The sequence below is a fragment of the Dermacentor silvarum genome, chromosome 6, assembly GCF_013339745.2.
Source record: "Dermacentor silvarum isolate Dsil-2018 chromosome 6, BIME_Dsil_1.4, whole genome shotgun sequence".
Taxonomy (NCBI): Eukaryota; Metazoa; Arthropoda; class Arachnida; order Ixodida; family Ixodidae; genus Dermacentor; species Dermacentor silvarum.
In genome coordinates, this window is record NC_051159.1 from 183270402 (window position 1) to 183292705 (window position 22304).

The 22304-nt window shown below is 48.3% G+C and overlaps 1 protein-coding gene across 2 annotated transcripts in view; it reads right to left on the minus strand.

Moving 5' to 3' along the window:
* LOC119456518 (leucine-rich repeat-containing protein 15) overlaps positions 1–21740 on the minus strand; it is a 46537-nt gene extending 24797 nt beyond the window's left edge. Inside the window, exon 1 of one of the 2 annotated variants that reach the window (XM_037718343.2) lies at positions 21280–21740. In XM_037718343.2, the coding sequence (XP_037574271.1) occupies positions 21280–21437 (158 nt within the window). In that variant the 5' untranslated portion in view covers positions 21438–21740. Of the gene's footprint in view, positions 1–21265 lie in introns of both variants that reach the window. The other variant, XM_049669928.1, reaches the window with a different exon arrangement.
* Between the last annotated feature and the right edge of the window lie 564 nt (positions 21741–22304).

Sequence of the window (22304 nt, forward strand, 5' to 3'; positions counted from 1 at the left end):
GTGGTGCCGATGGTCTTATAATAAGACTGCAATGCGGCTGCTCACGCCGGGCGCGCTAGCGTATTCCTATCACGGACTATAGTTTCTAATCTGCATATATAGGCTGAGACTATCTCGCCGCCGCAACCTAAATATGAAGTTCCTTGCCTCGTGTCAGTGGAGCACGTTTATGAATATATCGTGGAAATGGTGTTGAAGCTAATGGAGTTTCCTTTTGTGCTGTCTGTGTGGACCACACCGCGACCGCTACTTTTTTCCGCAGGCACCGTGGAGACTGGGAAAATCATGTCAGTCGGTACATTATCCACCATTTATATACCCGTTTGGACCAGTCTTTCAACTCTGATACACGGACACTCCAAAGACATTCGTACTCGGACACTTACCGGATAGGCGTTAACGCCCGTTGATCCACGACAAAGGGTATTTTCTTTGCAGTGAAGGCCCCTTGGGGAAGGGGACGTTCACCTAACTCTTTGATTGGCCTAAAGGGGTAGCCTGGTGCGCAATTCTTCAACAAAACAAAACTTGACGAGACTCAATGGTGCCTTATTAATAATTTTAGTGCTTGCAAAGTGATTTTATAGTTCGCAGTATAACGCAATTTGGCCAGATACGCTATTTTTTAACGTTTTGTCAGTTTCAGTTTTAAGAAGCAGCGTCATATACTTTGCTGCGCTGCTTATAAAAATAAAATTGTGTCAGTGGTGAAACTCTCTTTGAATAAAGGGTCCTTCAGCGTATAAGAGAAAGGGTTTATTTCAAGGGACTTTATTTAGTTCGCTCATATGTCAGGACTCGGGAGGATTACTCCTCTCGTACATACGCTTGCCAATTTACGATTTTCACCTACGACCACCACATTAACGCAGTTGGGCTGTTTCTGTTATACAGGTTATTAATTTCTTTCCTCCACGTTTCGTTCTATTATCTTTTCAATGAAGCCGAAACAAGAACTCGCTTTTACGAAAACCTTGTCGAGTAAGTAGTGTTCTCGTGCAAAAGCGTCAAAACGTGCACGTATATTGTCCGTCGTCGTTGTCGACCTGCGACGGGTCGTCGACCTGAATGGAGTGCGCTCAGTCACGCTTCAGTGAATCCATCGTGTCGGCGAGCGTTTGGAGCGAACACGATGTGCGGCTCGGTTCCCACGCCAAGCAGCGATTCAGCATAGACGGAGTTCTCGATGTGCTGATACCTGCGATCGCTCCCACTACGGGGCGCCAGCCGCCTTTCCTGAATTGTCTCGGGATTGGGTAGTCCGCTCTTGTGAAATCCGGGGCATACTAAGCGGGTTGGGCATTTACAGACGGTTAAATGGGAGATAACAATACATTTGCTGCACAAGTGATGCCAGATGACGGGTCGAGCAGCCAATGATGAAGCAGAAGATGATGATCTCAGCCACGGATCTCCACTAGAGGGAGCGGAGTTGAGTGATCTCGGCAGCCGAAATTCTAAAAGGCAAATTTGTCATTCTTTCAAAAGGCACGCGTTTTTTTTTTTTCGCTAAGGAAGAAAAAAATGCCTCTAACATTAGTTTTTCTACTTTAATTGTTTGTACAATTTCAACTTCACCCTGGCATTGAAGTTTCCTCTCAAGGTTTCTTTCCCCCCACCAGTTTGACCGCCGCCTTCTTGGCCAATCCCCCATAGTGGGTATACGCGCCGTAATAAATGGAACAAGCAAGCAAAGACCGAGAGATGGACAGGGAAGTTCAGTGTCTGGTACTCAAGACTGTTCGGCAGCACGCTAACGAGGTCTACATTTCAAAGACACACATATGCGCGAGATGGGAGAAGTAATCAAACGAATAAAGGGCTTTCGATCAGATAAAATAGTCTTTATATTTAGATGATGGATACCTACACGTTACCTAGATGACGATTTGTAGTACATGCAGTATTTACCACTACACTGTGTGGCTTTCGAGGGATCGTCGTTGGAGCACGTCACCGTTTCGCTTGCACGATGACAAGAATGTGCTTTCACAAATCGCAGGCTCCGTAAACGAAAGCCATTGTTGAAAGAATTGTGGGAGGAATCTTCCCTGCGGCGAGCGCTCTCTACGAGGCGAAATATAGAGATGGCAAATGAAACAGCCGCAAAAGCAATGGCTGCATTTTTTCTCCTTGTTATTCGTTGAGTGTATACCGCAGCCCGGAAACGCGTATCACAGGCGAGTTCGGTCACTATAATATAGTCGCGTTAAGCATTTCTCGAGCCGATTTTGCTATATTAAGAAAGCGCCTTGTTCACAAACTATACCGATTTTTGTACAAGCAGTGCAGACTAAATAAAGAGTCCCACATTTATTTACCGACGCAAAGTTTTTCTTGATAACGTTCTCAGCATCACAGAATTTGATTTGTAGCGGAGCCCATCATCGCCACCGGAAGCATATACTTAACGGTTTAGACCATTAAATGACATTTTTCGCCTTCTCATCTTACCTTTCTTATTCTTTCTGTCTTTTCCCTTTCTACAGCCGTGTGGCAAACTGGATAGATTGTCCTTGCTAAACTTGTTTGCCTTAAGCATTTTTTTTCAGCTTTTTTTTTTTTTTGCGGTGTCAAAAACACTCAAACAAGGACATTTAATTAGGCATTTGCTTAACAAGCAGCGACGTAACGCAGACGCTGAAGTGATGGTCTCTCGCTGGGCGAAACCATCAGTGAGCGTTCAAGGACAGCTCGTATGAAGACGCGACCCGCGCGGCCATGGGGCGAGGCGCCGATCCGTCAGCCAGCCGCTCGAAGCGAACGACGAACGAACGCGTGCGGTGGCCTCAGCGGCACAAGGCGATGCTTTTGTCGGTGCCCTCAAACCAAACAAGCTGAGCGGTGCCGCCTTGAGCGAAAACTGCCGGAGCTTGGGAACACAGACAGAGCGTTGGTGGTCCTCGCGAGAGAGCAGCGCCCATCATCGAATGGGGACAGGGAAGGCTGCGGCTTCAGGCACACGGAACTCGAGAATAATTACGGACGCTCTTGTTATTATACTCTCGACTAGGTGCTAATGTTTACAGAGCAAAATTATCAAGAGTGGCTTGCATTATACGAGCCGAGATTAGTGAGCTTGTTAAGCAAATGACGATTTGACGAGCTTACTCAACAAACGGGAAAAAATTGATAAGTGGAGGGCGGGGGGGGGGGGGGGGGGGGGCAGAAAAAAGTAATTCTGGGGTTTTACGTGCTGAAACCACAATCTGATTGTGTAATGTGCGCAGCATTTGGCTAAAGTTATTTACCGTGTAACTGCGTGTACTTAATTGAGGGGAAGCGGTAAAAACCAGTGTTCCAAAGACACCCGAATAGGCAAAAAAGCGCGTTGAAGTTTGCAGAACAAAAGAAGGACTGCATTTTCGAATGTTCCATTTCATTTTCTGTTCTTTTGGCTATCCGCCATTGGCTCGGACATGACTCGCACGGCACCATGCTACTGTTATTGCTCGAATCGACCAGCTTGGCGCGCCACGTAACAGGAAAAGAATAGAAAATGATGTGGAACATTACAAACAAAGTGCCCACTATTTACAGCTAAGTAGGAAGGGCAGTAGGTATCGAGTCGGGCTGTATCCATGTGCAGAAGCCCTAGCAGGGCGATGTGCCCGGAAATGAACCGGGCACATCACCCTGCTAGGGCTGACCTCATGCGTTCCTGGTGATATTATTGACACGCGTGCATGTTTATCTTTTTCCGTTAGCTTCGTTAGCGTTTTCGTTAGCTTTTCCATTTACTTGCAGTGTTTACTTGCATACCTAATTGCTTTGAAATGTTTAAGAATTTCAAGAAAAGTCGCATTTGTTATACGACTCCCGTGAATGCGTGCTACGCCTCTATAAATGCTACGCCTCTCGCCTTGACAAAACGTTGTAATTACCGATACGAAGCTTTTCGTGTTCTCGCTTTTCGTTTCTCCTGGCACAGCCGAGTGATCAAAATGGAATACGAGCGTCAGCGCTGTTTAAGAGTAAACTATAGGATGAACCACATCTCCCGTCCCGTCTGAGCCTTTAGTGACCCATGATGTCACTCTTCCTTCCCCGGATATGTTAGCTCTGAATCGCACCCCGAAAAAAAAAAAAAGAAAGAGAAGAAAAAAAAAGTGCCTCGCGTTCACGTCTGCTTGTATGGTGCTAGAAAACAAGAACTGACGTCGTCGCAAGCAATGCTGTGCGCGACGTGGCATCAGGAAGCAGATCGTATATCGGGCGCCTGCAGCTCGAGCATCGGGAAAAGTGAAACGCCGTTGACGACGTCACAGTGGCCTTGTTTTTCTCGCCTTCGTGACAGCAGCCGCGGACGGTACAGCGGCGTGACAAGCGGAAATCGGGAAGCTTTCGGTATTACGCCAGGCAACATAATTTGTAGTTATAGCTTGAACGCAGTATGACGATGCGAGGTTGTCATTCTTGATTGAAGTTATTCTTTGGACCCGTATCTGGCCGGGGGCAGCGAGCCGCCAGGCTGCCGTAGTCGATAGTGCTGCGCCGCCAAGCAAACGTGAGCAACGCGTGTAATGTGCCCGCAGAGAGAGCGAACGTTATCCAACTTTCGTATAAAATGACGCGCTCGCATGGAGTGACGTTGCAGAGAAATAACGAAGACCTTTAAAGAGAGAGAAAGAGAATAAACTTTTATTCACAAAGGCAAGGTAATTCTTCCTCGTTGGGTGGGGCCCTCAGTCCAGGGCTCCATTGCCTTGCACGACCCTGCGAGCCCGCTGGACCAGCTGTTGCTGTTCCTACCGGCCTAAGCTGAGCAGTGCAGACTCCCAAGAGGAAGGGATGGGGTTGGGGATAGGAGGAACGCCCCGTGGACTAGAGCATTCCCACGTGGAATGATAGAAAGAGCTTGAAACTAACAAAGCCGATTTGCTCGCCGAGACGCTTCTTAGTTAATCGAGTTATTGTCAGACAAGCTCAACGCAAATATTACTCGGTATACGGACAGACGACTATGACAGTGTAACAAAAGCTGTAGCAATCTCAGTAACTGGATCCTTCCGCTGCCGTAGATGCACACATATCGTGACAAAATTATTGGCGCGGCATTCTCTTGAAGAATGCAGAATATGCTCTCACTCACCACCATCCCTTCTATTTCTTTATTTTCTTTCTTTTTAGCTTTTCTCTTACTTCACCAACATAATGTTTAGAAGAGTCACAGTTTTCATAGCATGCAAACGTTTTATTTTCAGCATATTTATAAAATATATGCTGAATATGATCCGTTCGTGGTCATCTTACGGGTCTCTCTCTTTATAACGCTACATAACGGTCTATGAGGCGAAACGTTGCCACGTTTCTCCTAAGCTTTGCGATTACTGTGATATACACTGATTGGTTCAGTTACAACCTTAGACATAATCTTGGCCAAAGTCAAATATATACACGACCGTTGTTAAACCCACCGCGGTGGCTCAGTGGCTAAGGCGCATGCGCTGCTGAGCACGAGGTCGCGGGATCGAATCTCGGCGGCGGCGGTCGCATTTCGATGGAGGCGAAAGGCAAAAACGCCCGGTGCTTGCATTGTAGCGCACGTTAAAGAAACCCAGGCTGTCCAAATTAATCTGGAGCCCTCCACTACGGCGTGCATCATAATCAGAACTGGTTTTGGCCCGTAACACCTCAGAAAGAAAGAAATGAAAGAACCGTTGTTGAGTAGTTTCGTCACTTGGATTGCTGTGGCACTTCAAACCAAACTCTTCTAGCACAAACTGAGTGAACCACCACTTTTGTGGTTTTGAAAGGTCCACATTGGAATCTCCAACGATGATCACAGGGTTAGTGTCATCACGGCTAACCCATGCGAAGTGCGTGCATGGTCATTAACTTCTCGATGTCCCACTTGGGTGTGCCGGTTATATGTATATACACAGTGGATATCACAATTTCTTCTTTCGTCTGTACGGCACAGACATCCCCACAGTCGGTGGCATTGTCCTTTTGCGAGTCAAGGGTGCATGGTTGTACATTTTGTCCATTGCATATATGGCAATTGACGCCTCCTGCTCGTGAGTCCATGTGCTGTTCACAAACGATTCCAATATACCCAAACCTCCGTCGTGGGTCGGCATTATATATATATATATATATATATATATATCCGGGATCGGCCCAAGCTTAGCTATTTTTATTGTTGACGCACGAACACGAGAAATACATGGAACTCTAGCCATACACAGTTTCGCAGTAAAAGCCCGCAGAACCCACCTTACGATGCATGTGGACGTTAATGCGATCAGCATTAAAGAGACATATCGACACGCGGTATTGCCACTGCAGACACACGAAGTGGCAATCTCGCTGCCAACCACAATGCCAAATGACACCAGGACACAGTGCATGTAATCACCGCAGCCCAGTTGAAACTCGGTAGTGTACCTAACCCTGGCTGCAACTTCGTTGCAATGGCTCTCCATCAAGCGGCCCCGCTCGACGCGGAGGCGTCTGGTGTGGATGCATGGGGCACTAACGCTTTAATATATTTAAGCTTTGGCACACCTATTCGGGGGTGTTGACCGATAATGGGCCCATGCCAATATCACTCACGCAGTGGCGAAATTGCCTGTTCGGGCACATACCCGGCGGCACACATACCCAGCAACCCAAGTTGTCTACTAGGCCAGACAGCAGCCAGCACATACGAAGTGGTCCAAGACGTCTATGCATATATATATATATATATATATATATATATATATGTCCGGCGTGGTAACCACGACGAACGCCAAACCGCGGGGAAGAGGTAAGGCAAGCTTCGTTTGAAAAACCAGGTCTCAAGAAACACTACCTGAATTCACGGCATCATGGCGTTGGCGTTCCCCGTTGAGCATATTCCTCTAAGTATTATTTATGACGTTCTTTCCGCAGAAAGACAAACCGAGTACGTAGGCGTCTACATCAGACGTGGTCTACATTACAAAGCAAGCGGTGACGTATAGGGCTAGCGACATCTGTTGCTCTGGCCTATTTTGTGCCTCGTGTAAACAGTGCAGTACTACGGACGCCGACACGACGCTGACACCTTAATTGATCACAGGCGACGTCAACAAAATGTCCGCACCAAGGAAGACGGTATCTTACGAAAACATTATTAATTTATTTGGAACTGCCTACTTTGAAAACGTGCGAAATATATACCAAACACATCCGGCCAAGCGCAATTTTCCAATAAAAGCCGTCTGTCGCTATCGCATGCTTATTTCTAACCTCTCATAAGTATTCCATTTGAAGAGCATGCAGTAATATAATACACGTTTCCATGTTTCGCTTGATAAAACTATAGGCACGTCTTAATGCTATCACGTTCAGTGAGTTAACGCCGCCTTCTTCACTCTCCTCGTTTGGTTCACATTGTTGTTGTGCGGCAAGAGCAATCCGCGACATGCGAGCGGCTTTAAGAATGAACAGCTCTATACACTGCATGTTTCTATTAAGACCGCATAAAGCTTTGTCACGTGCAACTATACCGGGTCCTTGCGCATAGGGCGGCGTCGTTGTGCCGACAAAGCGCTCCTGCGCGCTTCTGTCCCCGACGGCCGACGGAACGCGTGCATCATCCTGGTGGTGGGCGAACAGGCGCGCCGCATTCGCCCTACGCGTGCGTTAGCAATTCTTGTTTCGTTCTCTAGCTTCCATAACGTGAGTTTTCTTTCCTCCCACGGAACTACGGAAGCTTGCCACATACCTGCTTTGGTGCAGATACTAGGAAGGATGAATGGGTGACACGGATGTCATTACGTAATGGCATAGCGTTGCAGTAAGAAACACATGAAGAGTGCACCAAAACTAATCAGCACTATCTGTCACCAATCGCAGGTGTAAACGAGGTTAAACATGCGCTTTTAGTTATACCATTACTCCCTCACGGCCTGACATGTAGCTAAAAAGGAAATCTTTCAGAAAAAGAAAAGAAACTACATTTGCGTTTTTTGCACCCACGTCCCCCCCCTCCCCCCCCCCCCCCCCCCTAGCACACGCACGCACGCACGCCCCCCATGCAGGTGGGAGGGGGGAGGGGGGGGCGCCAGAGCATTATCAGGCATGAAAGCGTTGTTTGTTAGCTCTCTCTCTTTGTGCTTGCCTATCTGAAACCATGGGCTTTATGATAATAACCCAGTTTCCAAACATTAATATATTTCTTTACGGCATCATCATCCTCGCAAATCCTGTACAGGTTACAAACGAATACGTCGGTGGTTTGACAATCAGCTAGCATATCCTTTGGCACCTTGGCCTCTCTGTCGCTTTATCCAGAACTGCGTCCATTCTACTAGCGGTGTAATGTTAGCTAAGGACGCCCTCACCTCTGCACCTGTGCTTTGCCATTTTGATTCGACGCTAATACTGCTTCAACGAAACTTCAAAGTTTGCATGTTTCAGCGCTTCCGAAAAGAACTATACGAGAGCAAGAGTGCCTGCTATATATTTCGCCCTTATCTTTTCACCATCGTTACGGACCACTTTATGCTGGCTTTCCACGCTCAAGAACTTGTCTGGAGAACGCGTGAGAAAACTTCTTTCTCGCTATCGAAATCACGTCACCAGTTCGACCGACACTGCTACGGTTTCATGTACGAACTGCCTTTCACGATGATCAGCCACTCAAACTGTCAACGCTTCATTGAAACCTAACGCGCGCCTCCGTCGCCAGCTCGCGCACTTTAAGCTGGACGATGGCGTGCTGTATCGCCGTACCATCCTGACGAACGCTAGTTGAAACGCCTTTCACGATATTTGAGCTGGCCATTGGGTTCCACCCATAAGTAAAGATACGTAAAGCGTTGTTTTTTTTTCGCTTTAACTACTGCTGGCAATCCTGCCGTTCTGAACGCTGAGACAGCTTCTGACTGGCTCTGCTTCGGAAGTCAATTGCGCTTCACCAGTGACAAAGGCAACAAACGAAGATCCGGCTTCTAGGACTAACGGCCTTTCATCGCACCCTTGCCGACATGATCGCCGCTGGGGACGTCACTTTCGCCTATAACACGTGCAGCGCACAACTACTCGGTTCGCTCCCCTACTTTCTTTCTGGACGTTTCAAACTCCAAGGCTTTCTCTATCATCGTGCGAAGAGTACATTTCCCGACTCGATGTCGCCAGCTTGCTCGCCTGAACACAGAGGCCAGACAACAAGACCGGAAAAAAGTGAAGCAATGGATCGTTTGAAAGTAAGTACCATAAAACACGATGTTTTTTTTTTTTAGTCTTGACCTGATCAATTCGCTCAGCACAAGGTGCGTTTCTTCCCCTGCGTTGATGGACGGCTCAATTCGAGTGTTTCAGCAATATCTAGCAGCGCAGCGAATGCTATAAGATAATTTTATGCGAAAAAAATGTCACAGTTTCGCCATATAGGGCAAAGCAATGAATGCGATAGCAACAAAGCAATGTCATACGAAGTAAGGTGAGCGGCTTTGGTAGCAATATGAATTGTAGTAAACATGAGCTGATTAAGTAAGCAGGTGTGCTGCGGCGTAAGTAGACCGACATGAAGAGAGACTCGATGACCACGAGAAGGCGCGTGTGAAACGGTGGTGTGATGAGAAGCGCTTACCGTGGGCAGCGCGTGCGAAGGGACACACCTGTAGCGCTGCACTGCCGATCCGGGCAGCATTGCATGTGTAGCGTGCGTTGGAAAATGTGGCCCGACTATTACTAACTGAATGAACAAGCGTGGTGTGAGCGCGCACAAACAAACATGAATAGATCACACTGAATGACTGCAGACAACGACCGTCAAAATTCTGGCAGCAAGCGGATACGCCGCAGCGGCGAAGGTACGTGCGGTCTATCGCTTCAACGGAAACTGAGCGGCGAATGCACGGCGCATAAAGGTCAGAGCCGTGTGGAGATAAGAGACGGTGCGAGCGAGCGACGAGCGCGGTTGTTGGCAGAGTAGAAATGCGCCCCCCCCCCCCTCCCGCTCCCTCCGGCGCTCGCTTCCCGCTTCCTTGCTTGCGCGTGGAAGATTGAGTGCGTTCGCTCTCCGTGACAGCGTGCGTCCCCGCACGCTTCCGCTCGGGCATACGGCGCGCGGCAAAGATTTTATCTATACGGAACCTCACGGCGACGGCGACGGCGACGGCAGAAATACGGTGGAAGTGTCCATATAATTGCTATCGCAATAAAATAACAAGAAAGGAAAGTGCACTTCGAGCAGCGATGTCGTAGCAAGCACAGCGAGATTCAGCTGGATATACTCAGCGTGGAGCCCCTGCCACAATGTAGGTTCGTCGCCTCCACGGCGCCTGCCTGCGCCGAGTGGCAGAACAGATAGGCAAGGCCCAAGATTTTAGATTGTGCCACTTTGTGCACTTTGTGCGTATACTTTCAAGGGGCCGCGTTGTTCAGCCAGAACACCTGCCAAAAGTAAGCGATGGAGAACAAAAAGGAAGCGGAGCATAGCAGAGCCCTTGTTGAAACACAGGTGGTGTCACTCGGGAATTACGGTGGGATAGGCAAGCGACTCAGCATTGCACGTCGACGCTGACGAGTGAAAAGAGAGAAAAAGAAAATAATAGAGACAGCAGCAATACAGATGTACGATGGCGACTGTTCGAGCGGTAAGACACCATGACACAACAGGCTCCAGTTGTTTCCCTGGTTATGTGCTGCACTTGCATCTGCTGCACATCGCATTTCGCTTGTGCTGGCACGAGTTATATACCCGCCACGGCTGCTACGGTGTCGCGCTGCTCAGTACGAGGTCGCGCCTTTGATTTCACACCGCTGTGGCCACATTTCGAAAAAGTAGAAACGCTAAATCGCTAGTGTTCCGTGACATTGGATGTACGTTAAAAAATCCAGGTGATCCAGGCACCACGGCGGGCAGACGAATCCTAACAGAGATGGGCGTCCCCCCGGCTAAGGTCGAAGACTCCTACCAGGGCCTTCCGGAAGAGCAGAAAGACCACATCATCATATCCCCCGCCCCGCGCAATATGCATCCCCAGCGCAACGTGGAAAGAAGGAAGGCCAGGGCCGTGGCGCTCCTACACCGGGTGACAGAACTCCCTGGCGGCAGCTGCTTCGTCGACGCGGCCCAATATGGCAACAGCAAAAATTTCACAGTAGTGTCCATCAACCACAGGGGTTCGACCGTTAACGCAGCTTCGGTACGAAGCACGTCGTCATGTGCGGCCGAGCAAGTGGCCTTGGCTCTCCTGGACGAGAAACATGCGAACATCTTCAGCGACTCCAGGGCAGCCATCCGCGCCTTCAGCGTTGGCGCCGTGTGTAAGGAAGCCTGTCGCATCCTCGACGGCAAAAGCATCGCCACCCACACGCTCACGTGGTTCCCCGCTCACATGGGATCCATCATGGGAGGCCCCACAAACCTCAACGAGCTGGCCCACTCCAAGGCGCGAGGTCTCGCTTTCGGCGACCATGGGGAACTCCCCGGCCGGCCCGCAGTGGTGGAGAACAGAGATGAACCGACAACATAGAATGAAATTACGCAGCACTTTTATCTCGGCAGGAAAGACTTTCCCCTTCCTCACAAGAAGTTAAATATAGAGCGCAGGCATTGACCCTCAGATTATTGCAAACAGGCTCGTATCCCAGCCCGGCCTTTATTACACAAGGCTTTATCCCGACACTTATGCCAGTAGTTCTTGCAGGCACTGCAATGCCTTCGCTCGCTAGACCACCTGCTCGTGGCGTGGCCCCCTCGTTGCCGAGGCACGGAACAAATCATATGAGGAAAGTGGTTCATCCGCGTATCAGGAGCCACCGATGGCCTGGGGCCGTAACCTATGGGCTGGCCATGAGGGCCCACGTCGGAGCGGTCGGGGGCATGGCCTGACTGTTCCAACGTGGGAGCCCGGCCCCTGCGCGCTGAGGTCCGGACCTCAGGACATTATTAAATTTTTCCCATCCATCCATCCATCCTCATCATCCATCCATCCATCCACCATACCATCCATCCATCCATCCATCCACCATCCATCCATCCATCCATCCATCCATCCATCCATCCATCCATCCATCCATCCATCCATCCATCCATCCATCCATCCATCCATCCATCCATCCATCCATCCATCCATCCATCCATCCATCCATCCATCCATCCATCCATCCATCCATCCATCCATCCATCCATCCATCCATCCATCCATCCATCCATCCATCCATCCATCCATCCATCCATCCATCCATCCATCCATCCATCCATCCATCCATCCATCCATCCATCCATCCATCCATCCATCCATCCATCCATCCATCCATCCATCCATCCATCCATCCATCCATCCATCCATCCATCCATCCATCCATCCATCCATCCATCCATCCATCCATCCATCCATCCATCCATCCATCCATCCATCCATCCATCCATCCATCCATCCATCCATCCATCCATCCATCCATCCATCCATCCATCCATCCATCCATCCATCCATCCATCCATCCATCCATCCATCCATCCATCCATCCATCCATCCATCCATCCATCCATCCATCCATCCATCCATCCATCCATCCATCCATCCATCCATCCATCCATCCATCCATCCATCCATCCATCCATCCATCCATCCATCCATCCATCCATCCATCCATCCATCCATCCATCCATCCATCCATCCATCCATCCATCCATCCATCCATCCATCCATCCATCCATCCATCCATCCATCCATCCATCCATCCATCCATCCATCCATCCATCCATCCATCCATCCATCCATCCATCCATCCATCCATCCATCCATCCATCCATCCATCCATCCATCCATCCATCCATCCATCCATCCATCCATCCATCCATCCATCCATCCATCCATCCATCCATCCATCCATCCATCCATCCATCCATCCATCCATCCATCCATCCATCCATCCATCCATCCATCCATCCATCCATCCATCCATCCATCCATCCATCCATCCATCCATCCATCCATCCATCCATCCATCCATCCATCCATCCATCCATCCATCCATCCATCCATCCATCCATCCATCCATCCATCCATCCATCCATCCATCCATCCATCCATCCATCCATCCATCCATCCATCCATCCATCCATCCATCCATCCATCCATCCATCCATCCATCCATCCATCCATCCATCCATCCATCCATCCATCCATCCATCCATCCATCCATCCATCCATCCATCCATCCATCCATCCATCCATCCATCCATCCATCCATCCATCCATCCATCCATCCATCCATCCATCCATCCATCCATCCATCCATCCATCCATCCATCCATCCATCCATCCATCCATCCATCCATCCATCCATCCATCCATCCATCCATCCATCCATCCATCCATCCATCCATCCATCCATCCATCCATCCATCCATCCATCCATCCATCCATCCATCCATCCATCCATCCATCCATCCATCCATCCATCCATCCATCCATCCATCCATCCATCCATCCATCCATCCATCCATCCATCCATCCATCCATCCATCCATCCATCCATCCATCCATCCATCCATCCATCCATCCATCCATCCATCCATCCATCCATCCATCCATCCATCCATCCATCCATCCATCCATCCATCCATCCATCCATCCATCCATCCATCCATCCATCCATCCATCCATCCATCCATCCATCCATCCATCCATCCATCCATCCATCCATCCATCCATCCATCCATCCATCCATCCATCCATCCATCCATCCATCCATCCATCCATCCATCCATCCATCCATCCATCCATCCATCCATCCATCCATCCATCCATCCATCCATCCATCCATCCATCCATCCATCCATCCATCCATCCATCCATCCATCCATCCATCCATCCATCCATCCATCCATCCATCCATCCATCCATCCATCCATCCATCCATCCATCCATCCATCCATCCATCCATCCATCCATCCATCCATCCATCCATCCATCCATCCATCCATCCATCCATCCATCCATCCATCCATCCATCCATCCATCCATCCATCCCTCATCCAATCCATCCATCCATCCATCCATCCATCCATTCCATCCATCATCCATCCATCTCATCCATCCCATCCCATCCATCCCATCCCCATCCATTCCATCCATCCCTCCATCCCATCCCATCCCATCCTACATTCGCATTCCCATCCCATTCCCATCCCATCCCATCCCATCCCATCCATCCATCCATCCATCCATCCATCCAACAACTGCGGCGTGCCTCATAATCATATCGTGGTTTTGGCAGGTAAAAGTCCAGAATTTAATTAAATTTTTAACGAGTCGCCCTGTTGAGCGTCTGTTTTCTGATAAGCTTTCTCTTCCTGGTCAGTTAGCACAGACAGCGCGCGATAACGTTACTCTATAAGATATTTCACTATGAGCGTAGCTAGACATAATGCAGCCATGTGAATTTCGATAGATTAACACTGTCACGTTGAAATAATTTGTTGTTGCTAAGGGCGCGTGATGCAACACATTAAAGGGATCAGTTTAGACTGGTGAACATTGCTGTCAAAACTCCATTGTTATTCATTAGGAGGCAAAATGCCAATTACCACAGGGAAAACATGAAGCACAAACTTCCGTGTTGTAGTTTTGCATCGCAATCGCAGCGCCAGTACGCCAGAGTGTCGTCACGTACATTTCAAAGTATTTGCTCGTATTTGGGCCGTTTTAGCGCAAATAAAGATCTCAAAGCTTCCAAGTAGGAGTTCTACGCTCATTTAGATTTAGTTCTATACTTTCTTAATCGGTAAACATTTTACTATAGACAAGGACAGGACACGTTTCCAATGTCTGTGGCGCGCCACGAGAAGTTGGTGCGGGGAGTTTATAAAAAAGTGCATCGCCACTGAGGGCGTCCACGCACCTTTATTAGTTCTGTTGTCGCGAGACTCAAAAATGGTCAACAATATCTGAACTGACCTCCTCCTTTAATCCTCCACTCACCATCATGGTTCCCTTTCCTGAGGGTAGAAACCTTTTATTGTTATTTTAATAAACGTTTTACCAACAAAGGCGCGTCGCGACACGCTCTTAATATTACCTCCGCTCCCTATAACAATGACACTTCCAGCATTCAAGAAACGTAACTTACTGCTACAGCTTCACAGTGCGCTTTATGGCCCTTGTAACACAATCCTTAAGGTGCGTTAGAGCTGTGCACCAACGTAGCGCGTTGAAGGGCTGACGTATACAACACCTAACGCGTCTGCGGAGCCATGTTTCTTTGTGAGATGCCTCCGAAACACCGTGAATTGTTAGAACAATCGTTCTGCTTTTTTATAATCGTTCCCTTTACTAGTAATCGCACATGTTCCGTGTTATCGTACTTCTGCATAGTCAGGATTCGAGGGAACGATGGCGCCATATCGTACTCGTTATTATTATTGCTATTGTTAATATTATTACTATTATACTACCATGCATTTCTTCTAGTGGTGCATAATTAAAGATTACTATCATTATTTACTCATTTATTTATTTCGCAACAACTGAGGCTGCAGCGTGGTGCTAATGTCACGTCCATACGCTCGCTCAATAGAAAGCGTAGAGACATGATCAGCGCTTAGAAGCCAATACACGTGAAACGCGAGTAACGCGTTGCGACGTCGGACCTGGCATCTATAGGGCATGAGATCGCATATTGCCGCGATTCAATTCTTGCTTATAACTGGGCGCTGACTACCAAGCCGATATATCCCGTTAAGCCTCTCCTTCCCTGACATTGCTCCCTTTCTTATGTCGCTCAGTTTTACCAAGCTTCTGTTCTTAAATTGATTTTTCTTAACGCCAATGGCAGCGCGATATGCAAAAGGAAAAGTCTGGTTTTCTTCTGTTTCCTTCTTCTCTCTCTCGCAATCTTGGAAGCACGCGTGCATTGACACATTTGATTTGAGCAGAGAGGGCTCGTGACGCCGCGGAGGTGGCCTCGAAGCGACTTGCAAAGAGATGGGCGCGGATCGCGCGGCCAGCAAAGCTTGCGTCCCGGCGACTATACGCCGTCGACAAGAGTGGGTGTCGCCGGTTTTGGATCTCGTAGTGGCTGGCTCGGCAACAGATGGGCGCGCGATAGAAGAGGCACCCGACCCCGAGACGCAAGCGCCCGCGACATGCATGCGGAAGCGTTTCGCAGTCTGCATTACTTTCGCCCAAGGTGAAAAGGGGGCGTGTTCACCCTGTCCCGCATATCGCCACGAAGCAAGAAGGTGGCACGACTCCGTCGTTGCCAACCAAGCGAAGTGCATCGGAATTTCGAAGCGGTTTCCGCAACCCTCGCAAGGAGGGGAGACTATTGGGATGTAACTGGAGCTCCTGGGGCGGTGAGCGAAGGCGAAATATCGTTGAACCACGATGGTGATCATTCTCCTCCTCCTAAGCGGCACCCGCGGCATCGGGAAAAATCAAATTATTGTTACTATTATTTTAATATACGCACCAACTTGGTCGCTTCACAGGATCTGGGCCGTATTATAATGTCACGATTCTGTCCACGATTCGTGAGTGGTTGAAGCGGTGTTACTACGTCTGCATTATCACCAGCATCGGCCAATCGTGAGCAGTGGTTGATCAGAAAGGAATGCATGAAAAGCAATCTTTGCATTCTACCGGGCCTGTGCTCTCTGTTTGCGTGTCTACCTCTGTGTGCAGTCAACGTAAAAGACATAGCGAGATAAAGGAACTGAACTTGCGAGGGCGTTGAAATTAGGCCCAGGATTTTGCGTAGGGTAAGTTGGTGCTACATCCTGCAAGTTTCTATAGTCTCGCGAAGGTCATGTGTGAATTAGTGGATGCTGTGTTTCTGCACTGCTTTGTGTTTCGTTAACTGGCTTATTTAAATAACAGAATACCACGCGTGCTTGTTTTGCATACTGTTGCGCATAGATACAGTGCTCAGTCATGTACCCCGAATGTTGCTTTTTTATTTTTTCTTGTCGTAGCACAGTTCAATGCGACAGCTTGCTCTTTCTTCAGCAGCTGTTTTATTTATTCCGCATTCTCGTCTTCCTTGCACTCAAGCTCACCCCTTCATACCACGGTACCTTCTGTTCCCACTTTTACTTCATGTGGTGTTGTTTGTGACATCATACTTTTCATGCTGTGTTTTATTTCCGCGTGGTCACATCTAAGTTGATCATGTTTGCTTTAATCTTTCTCATTTAGTGTGGTTTGGTTTTACTTCATTCTGCGTGTGCTGTGGTTCTGTTTTCATTTCATGACACCATGCCCATAATTTTTTGCTCCTCTAACAGCTGCCTGCTGTAGATAAGGCATTATGTTGCTTTTCTTCGTGCGTCTGGTGTTTCGTGGGGTAGTGTGACATGTTCTTTTGCGTCTTGGCGCTTACCTTTAACGACAGATGCCGTATACCTTGTTAAATGTGAGGGGATGGGGTTTGTATAACATGGCCTTCACGAACGAAATTTCAGTTGGTATTTCAGGGTGTGTGTACGTTTCTCTACTGTCTTCGTCGTTTCGCGCTGCTTAACTTGCAGTGCGTATGGTAATTTGTAGCTGTTGTTTTGAAGTTTATGTAGGCAGAAAGTGAAGAAAACAAGTTTATTAACGATGGCAGCCGACGTGTTTCTGAAACTGCCTAGTGCGAACTGATTTTTGCGGAGGGAATTTACTTTGCAAAAAAGACACGATGTCGAAATCCAATCTTTCGGTGAGTGTAGTGGAACACGACCTGTGCTTTTGCTCTGACACAGTATGCATACATATTTTCCAACACTGTTGGTAGCTTCCAGCATGGAGTTGCCTGCTAATATTACCTGAGGAGAATAGGGCACTGCAGTGAACCGATCAAAACAGCAATGGCACGAGGATTTTTCTATACAACTTGTAAGCCGTTCATTGTTATCGTTGTGCTTGTTATTGTCTGGCGAACAAGTGACTCATAACCACAATGGGAGATTGGCCAAGAAATGGGTAGATTATTCCAAGCTTTAATTAGAAATGTACGTATTTTCAGGAGCGCTATAGGGCTCCTAAGACACACTGTACATTACATTGTACAATGCCTTGAATATTTTTCAAAACTAGCTCGGAAACGATTACTCATATTATTCATATTGGACTTGAAGTCCGATACATGTAGAACCCTAAGGAAGTAGTTTACTCCTATTCATGTCCATCCGCTTTTGATAAATTCGACACTAAATTGAACTGGACCTCTGGGTGGTTACAGACGACGGAAAGCAACCTTTGGGTGTGTTTCGAATTCCTCGAGATTGCGTGAAAATCCAGAATTCAGCCGCAACATGGCAAAGAACTACGCGTAGTTTACACGTCCATCTCTGTGCTTGGGCAATGAGATTCGGTTTTGAGCATAGCAAACATGAGGAGATGGTTACTTCTTCCGCATACATGGAGATGCAGCTTTTGGCATCTAACCGTGGTCCATCATTACCATGCTGGCTGAACCTCCGTATCGGCGGTAAACGAATGCCAGCTTTTCCTCTATATGCTAACACTAGCAGACTAGAGCACACTAGCTCAGGTCGACATCTATGTCTTTCCTATCGATAAAATCACTCTCTCTCTTCTTGGTACGAAACTCCATGGCTTCGAGAACGCGCGCGTGCGTTGATTCGCCGATAAGAACGCGCACAAAAAATGAAAAGGAACGTGTTGAAGAAAGAGAGAGTTACAGAGAAAACTCTTAGTGATTACATTGAAATGTTTTCCGTGTGACTGAACGCACACGTAACTATACACAGAGAAATCGCGAGCAACAAAGCCAGTGCATGGATAAGGATGTGAAGGGAGCTCCTGTATAAAGAATATAGCTTCCAGATTGTGCGCTCGCTAAGTGCTCTTGATACGACGTAGATAACGTTCCTACGTGACGTTATAGCGTGAGAGTAATATGAGTCAGGGCCGCGGGTGCAAGGTCGTCGAATGGTGTTTCGCCGCGAACGGAGGTTGCCGACAGCGGCGTCTGTACACGCGGGGGAACGAAGACGCGCTTTTTGCTCGCATTCCACACGTCAGCCATCGGCCGTGTCGTGCTCAATGCACCTATAGGCAGCACTGCGCTCGGTCATTCCTTGGGAGGAAGGCCACTCGAGCGCTGACCCCTTCCCTTTCTTCCGCGGAATAGTTGTCCGCCGTATGGGCGAGATAGTTGCGATGTTCGCCAGCAGGGTATCCTAATCCTCAAACCAACTTCGTGCTGCAAGTTTGGTCAGATTGGTCGTTTTGAAGAGCGGCGAAAGGTGCTAATAGGCACGCCACCGTTTCAAAATAATGCAAAATAAGACTTGGGTGCATTATTACGACTAGCATAGTATAGGAAGCGCAAAAATTTATTCTGATGTGCACAACTCCGCAAGATAGGAATGACCATACGAAGAATACCAACATGACCAAACTCCACGTTCGCTCCACGTACTCCACGTTGTCAGCATCACCAATCGTGAGTACTGGCCGGCAGACCAGAGAGTAGACTATTTTGAAGGGAACACGTTTTCGACAATAACACATGCGTAAGGCTTCATCTGTACGTTACTTTCTCCTATTTTTAGACATCGCCGATCGATCAATGTCGTTTCGTACACGTACATGTTCAAAAGTCGGAAACACATGCAGACACACAAATCTAGTAGTTATTATCCCTCAAATAAGGTGGCTAGCGTAGGCGTTTGCACAGGTGGTGTACCATAATGGCAGCGCCAGGTTCCAATCTAGAACAAAAATAATAATAAGCTCGAGGGAGGACTGCTGAGTTGTTATTAGAGAGGACTGCTGAGTTGTTATTATAACAACTCAGCAGTCCTCTCTTATTATTATTCCGTAAAACATAAAAATGAACACCCTGTATATACAGGGTGTTCATTTTTATGTTTTTTTAGAAATCGCCTGTGGCAGGTAGCATAATTCGTATTATTGAGCTGGGTTATTCGATGAGGCGGACATTAGTAGCACGAGAAATCGAAACACATACTCAACTAATTAGCAAAAATTCACTAATGAACTTCTTAGTTAATTACATTACGACACATATTGCAATTTACGAATTGTCAGGCGTATTCACTTGGAATGAATCTCCAGAATGACACCAGTTTGAAGAAATGCGCCAACAGACTCGCCGTAAAAATGCACTGTTGTCCGACACTTTAGGAAATAATATCTTGAAACTGGTGTCATCTCGCAAATTCATTTCAAGTGGATGCGTCTTGCAAACTCACTGGCTACAATTCGTAAATTGCAATAGGTGCCGTAAAATAATTAACTAAGAAGTCCAGTAGTCAATTTTTGTTAATTAGCGGAATGTGTGTTTCGATTTCTCGTGCTACTAATGACCGCCTCTTCGAATAACCCAGCTCAACGATATGAATCACGTTACCTGCCACAAGCGATTTAAGAAAAAATCCGTAAAGCTTAAAATTTAACACCCTGTATTATAAGCCTGCATGGAAGTGCTCGTTCAGCGTCCCGATTTACGTATGGCCACGTCTGAACGTGAGTATAAGCATTGTTTCAACAATCAGCGGAACATATGACGTTATTTCGTAAAATGGCTATATTTCCCAAGAACTTCTGCTATGCAGCTGAATGTTCGGGGTCAATTTCACGGTTCTTCTGTCACGAGACTGGCGATCGAATGACCCGTACACAGAACAGCGTGACAGTGCATGCCAAGGGCCGAAGAGGCTCTTTTCGTGGTTTGCTGCCCCTTTTGTTCGATTAGTGCACTTATGCAGCCAAGTGAGTCCGGAAATGCGCCACACTGGCGATGTCTTGCTCAGTTCGGCCAATTCGCTCATTGCGGGTAGAGCAAACCTCTCGTCATATTGTAAACGTTTATCTGTCGTTCGTCACGCATCGAGAGAATTACAGATATTTCGAAGACGAAGGAAACAAAGCAACGCAGCCCTAACTCAAACCACACAATCGACATGTCGCTGATGGCCAAGAAGTGAAAGGGTTCCCAAGCGCCCGAAGTCCCGCTTCGTTTTCACCCAGGGGGGCGGAGTTGTGCGTTTCGGCGCAGATGTGCAGGGTAGAGCAATATTATTTGCATTTGCATCCAGAATTTGGTGATACACAATCTAACCGAAAATGCACTACCTTTGTATAAGCGTAATTACTTCGAACACCCCTGATGAGTTCGCTGTCATGCCGGACAGCGTTTCGTGGCCTGCCAGCCATCTCGGCCCGTATTCACAAAAGGCTCTTACGCTAGAGTTGTTCGTAAGCGAAAATTCCAGCCAACCGTGATGCCGGACGTATTAGAGAAGTCTACCAGCCAATGGCGAACGAAGAGCTTCGTGAATTCGGCCGCTGGCCCACAACACGTTGCCGCGCTCACCTGGAGTGCGGCAGCGGAGCGTGGCAACGCACGCCGCTCCTGGTTGTATCCCTCGCGCTCCTCCTCCTCCGCGTTCCCGATCCGTCGCCGATATGTCCACGTGCACCGGCGTCGCCGCTGCCGACGAGCCGTCGGAGCGAGTCGGTTTCGTACGCCATGGCTCCGGGCGGCTCGTCGCAGTCAGCCAGCGAACGACTGCTCTCCGCTCGTAGTACACTCCTCCCGCGGTCACGCCGACGTCGGGGCACCGCGCCGCAGAACTTTCCTCGCCGGTCTGGCCCAGCTTCGACGCGCTTCGCTAACGGCGGTCTGCGGGCACGCCTTTTTCCCGACGCGGATGACGAGGACGATGCGGCTGCCGCTGTCTTTTGAACGAGGCCGCGTTGCGGCGCGGCGAGCGCGCGCCTCACCGAGGTCGCGTCGTCCGCGCGTTGCCGACGAGAAGCGCCGACCAGATGGCCGAGAGCTTGCATGCGGCGCGCCAACTGGCTGTGCTTGTTATATCTGCGCTGGCATAATGGCGCGATCGTCCCTCTCTCTCGGGTGCTTTTTGCTCGTTCGACCACTTTCATTCTTTCCTCTGGCTGTGTCTTTTGGCTCTGCCTCAATTTTCCGTTAGTTCGCTAGCCGCCCTTTCAATTGCGTCTGTATAACATCTCTAGCATCCTAACGTTCCCGTTTCAGGCTGCCTCCGCGCTTGATCGCTCGCCGCAAGAATGCATTTCCGCGATCCACGACAGTACTGTCCGGGGGCCGCTTGCCCCCATAGACAAGGCTGTCGCGCAAACAAGAGGGTAAAGCTTTCCGAAGTACATCATATATATATATATATATATATATATATATATATATATATATATATATATATATATATATATATATAGATTACGACAGATGATCGGGTACGCGTTAAACGTTGCCAGTATCGCCTCACCCGTAGTGATACAATAACCCTGATGCTGAACTAGCGCTTCCCTGCAAGCTTCACATATAACAACAACGTTCTGAGAGTGAATAACGAAGCG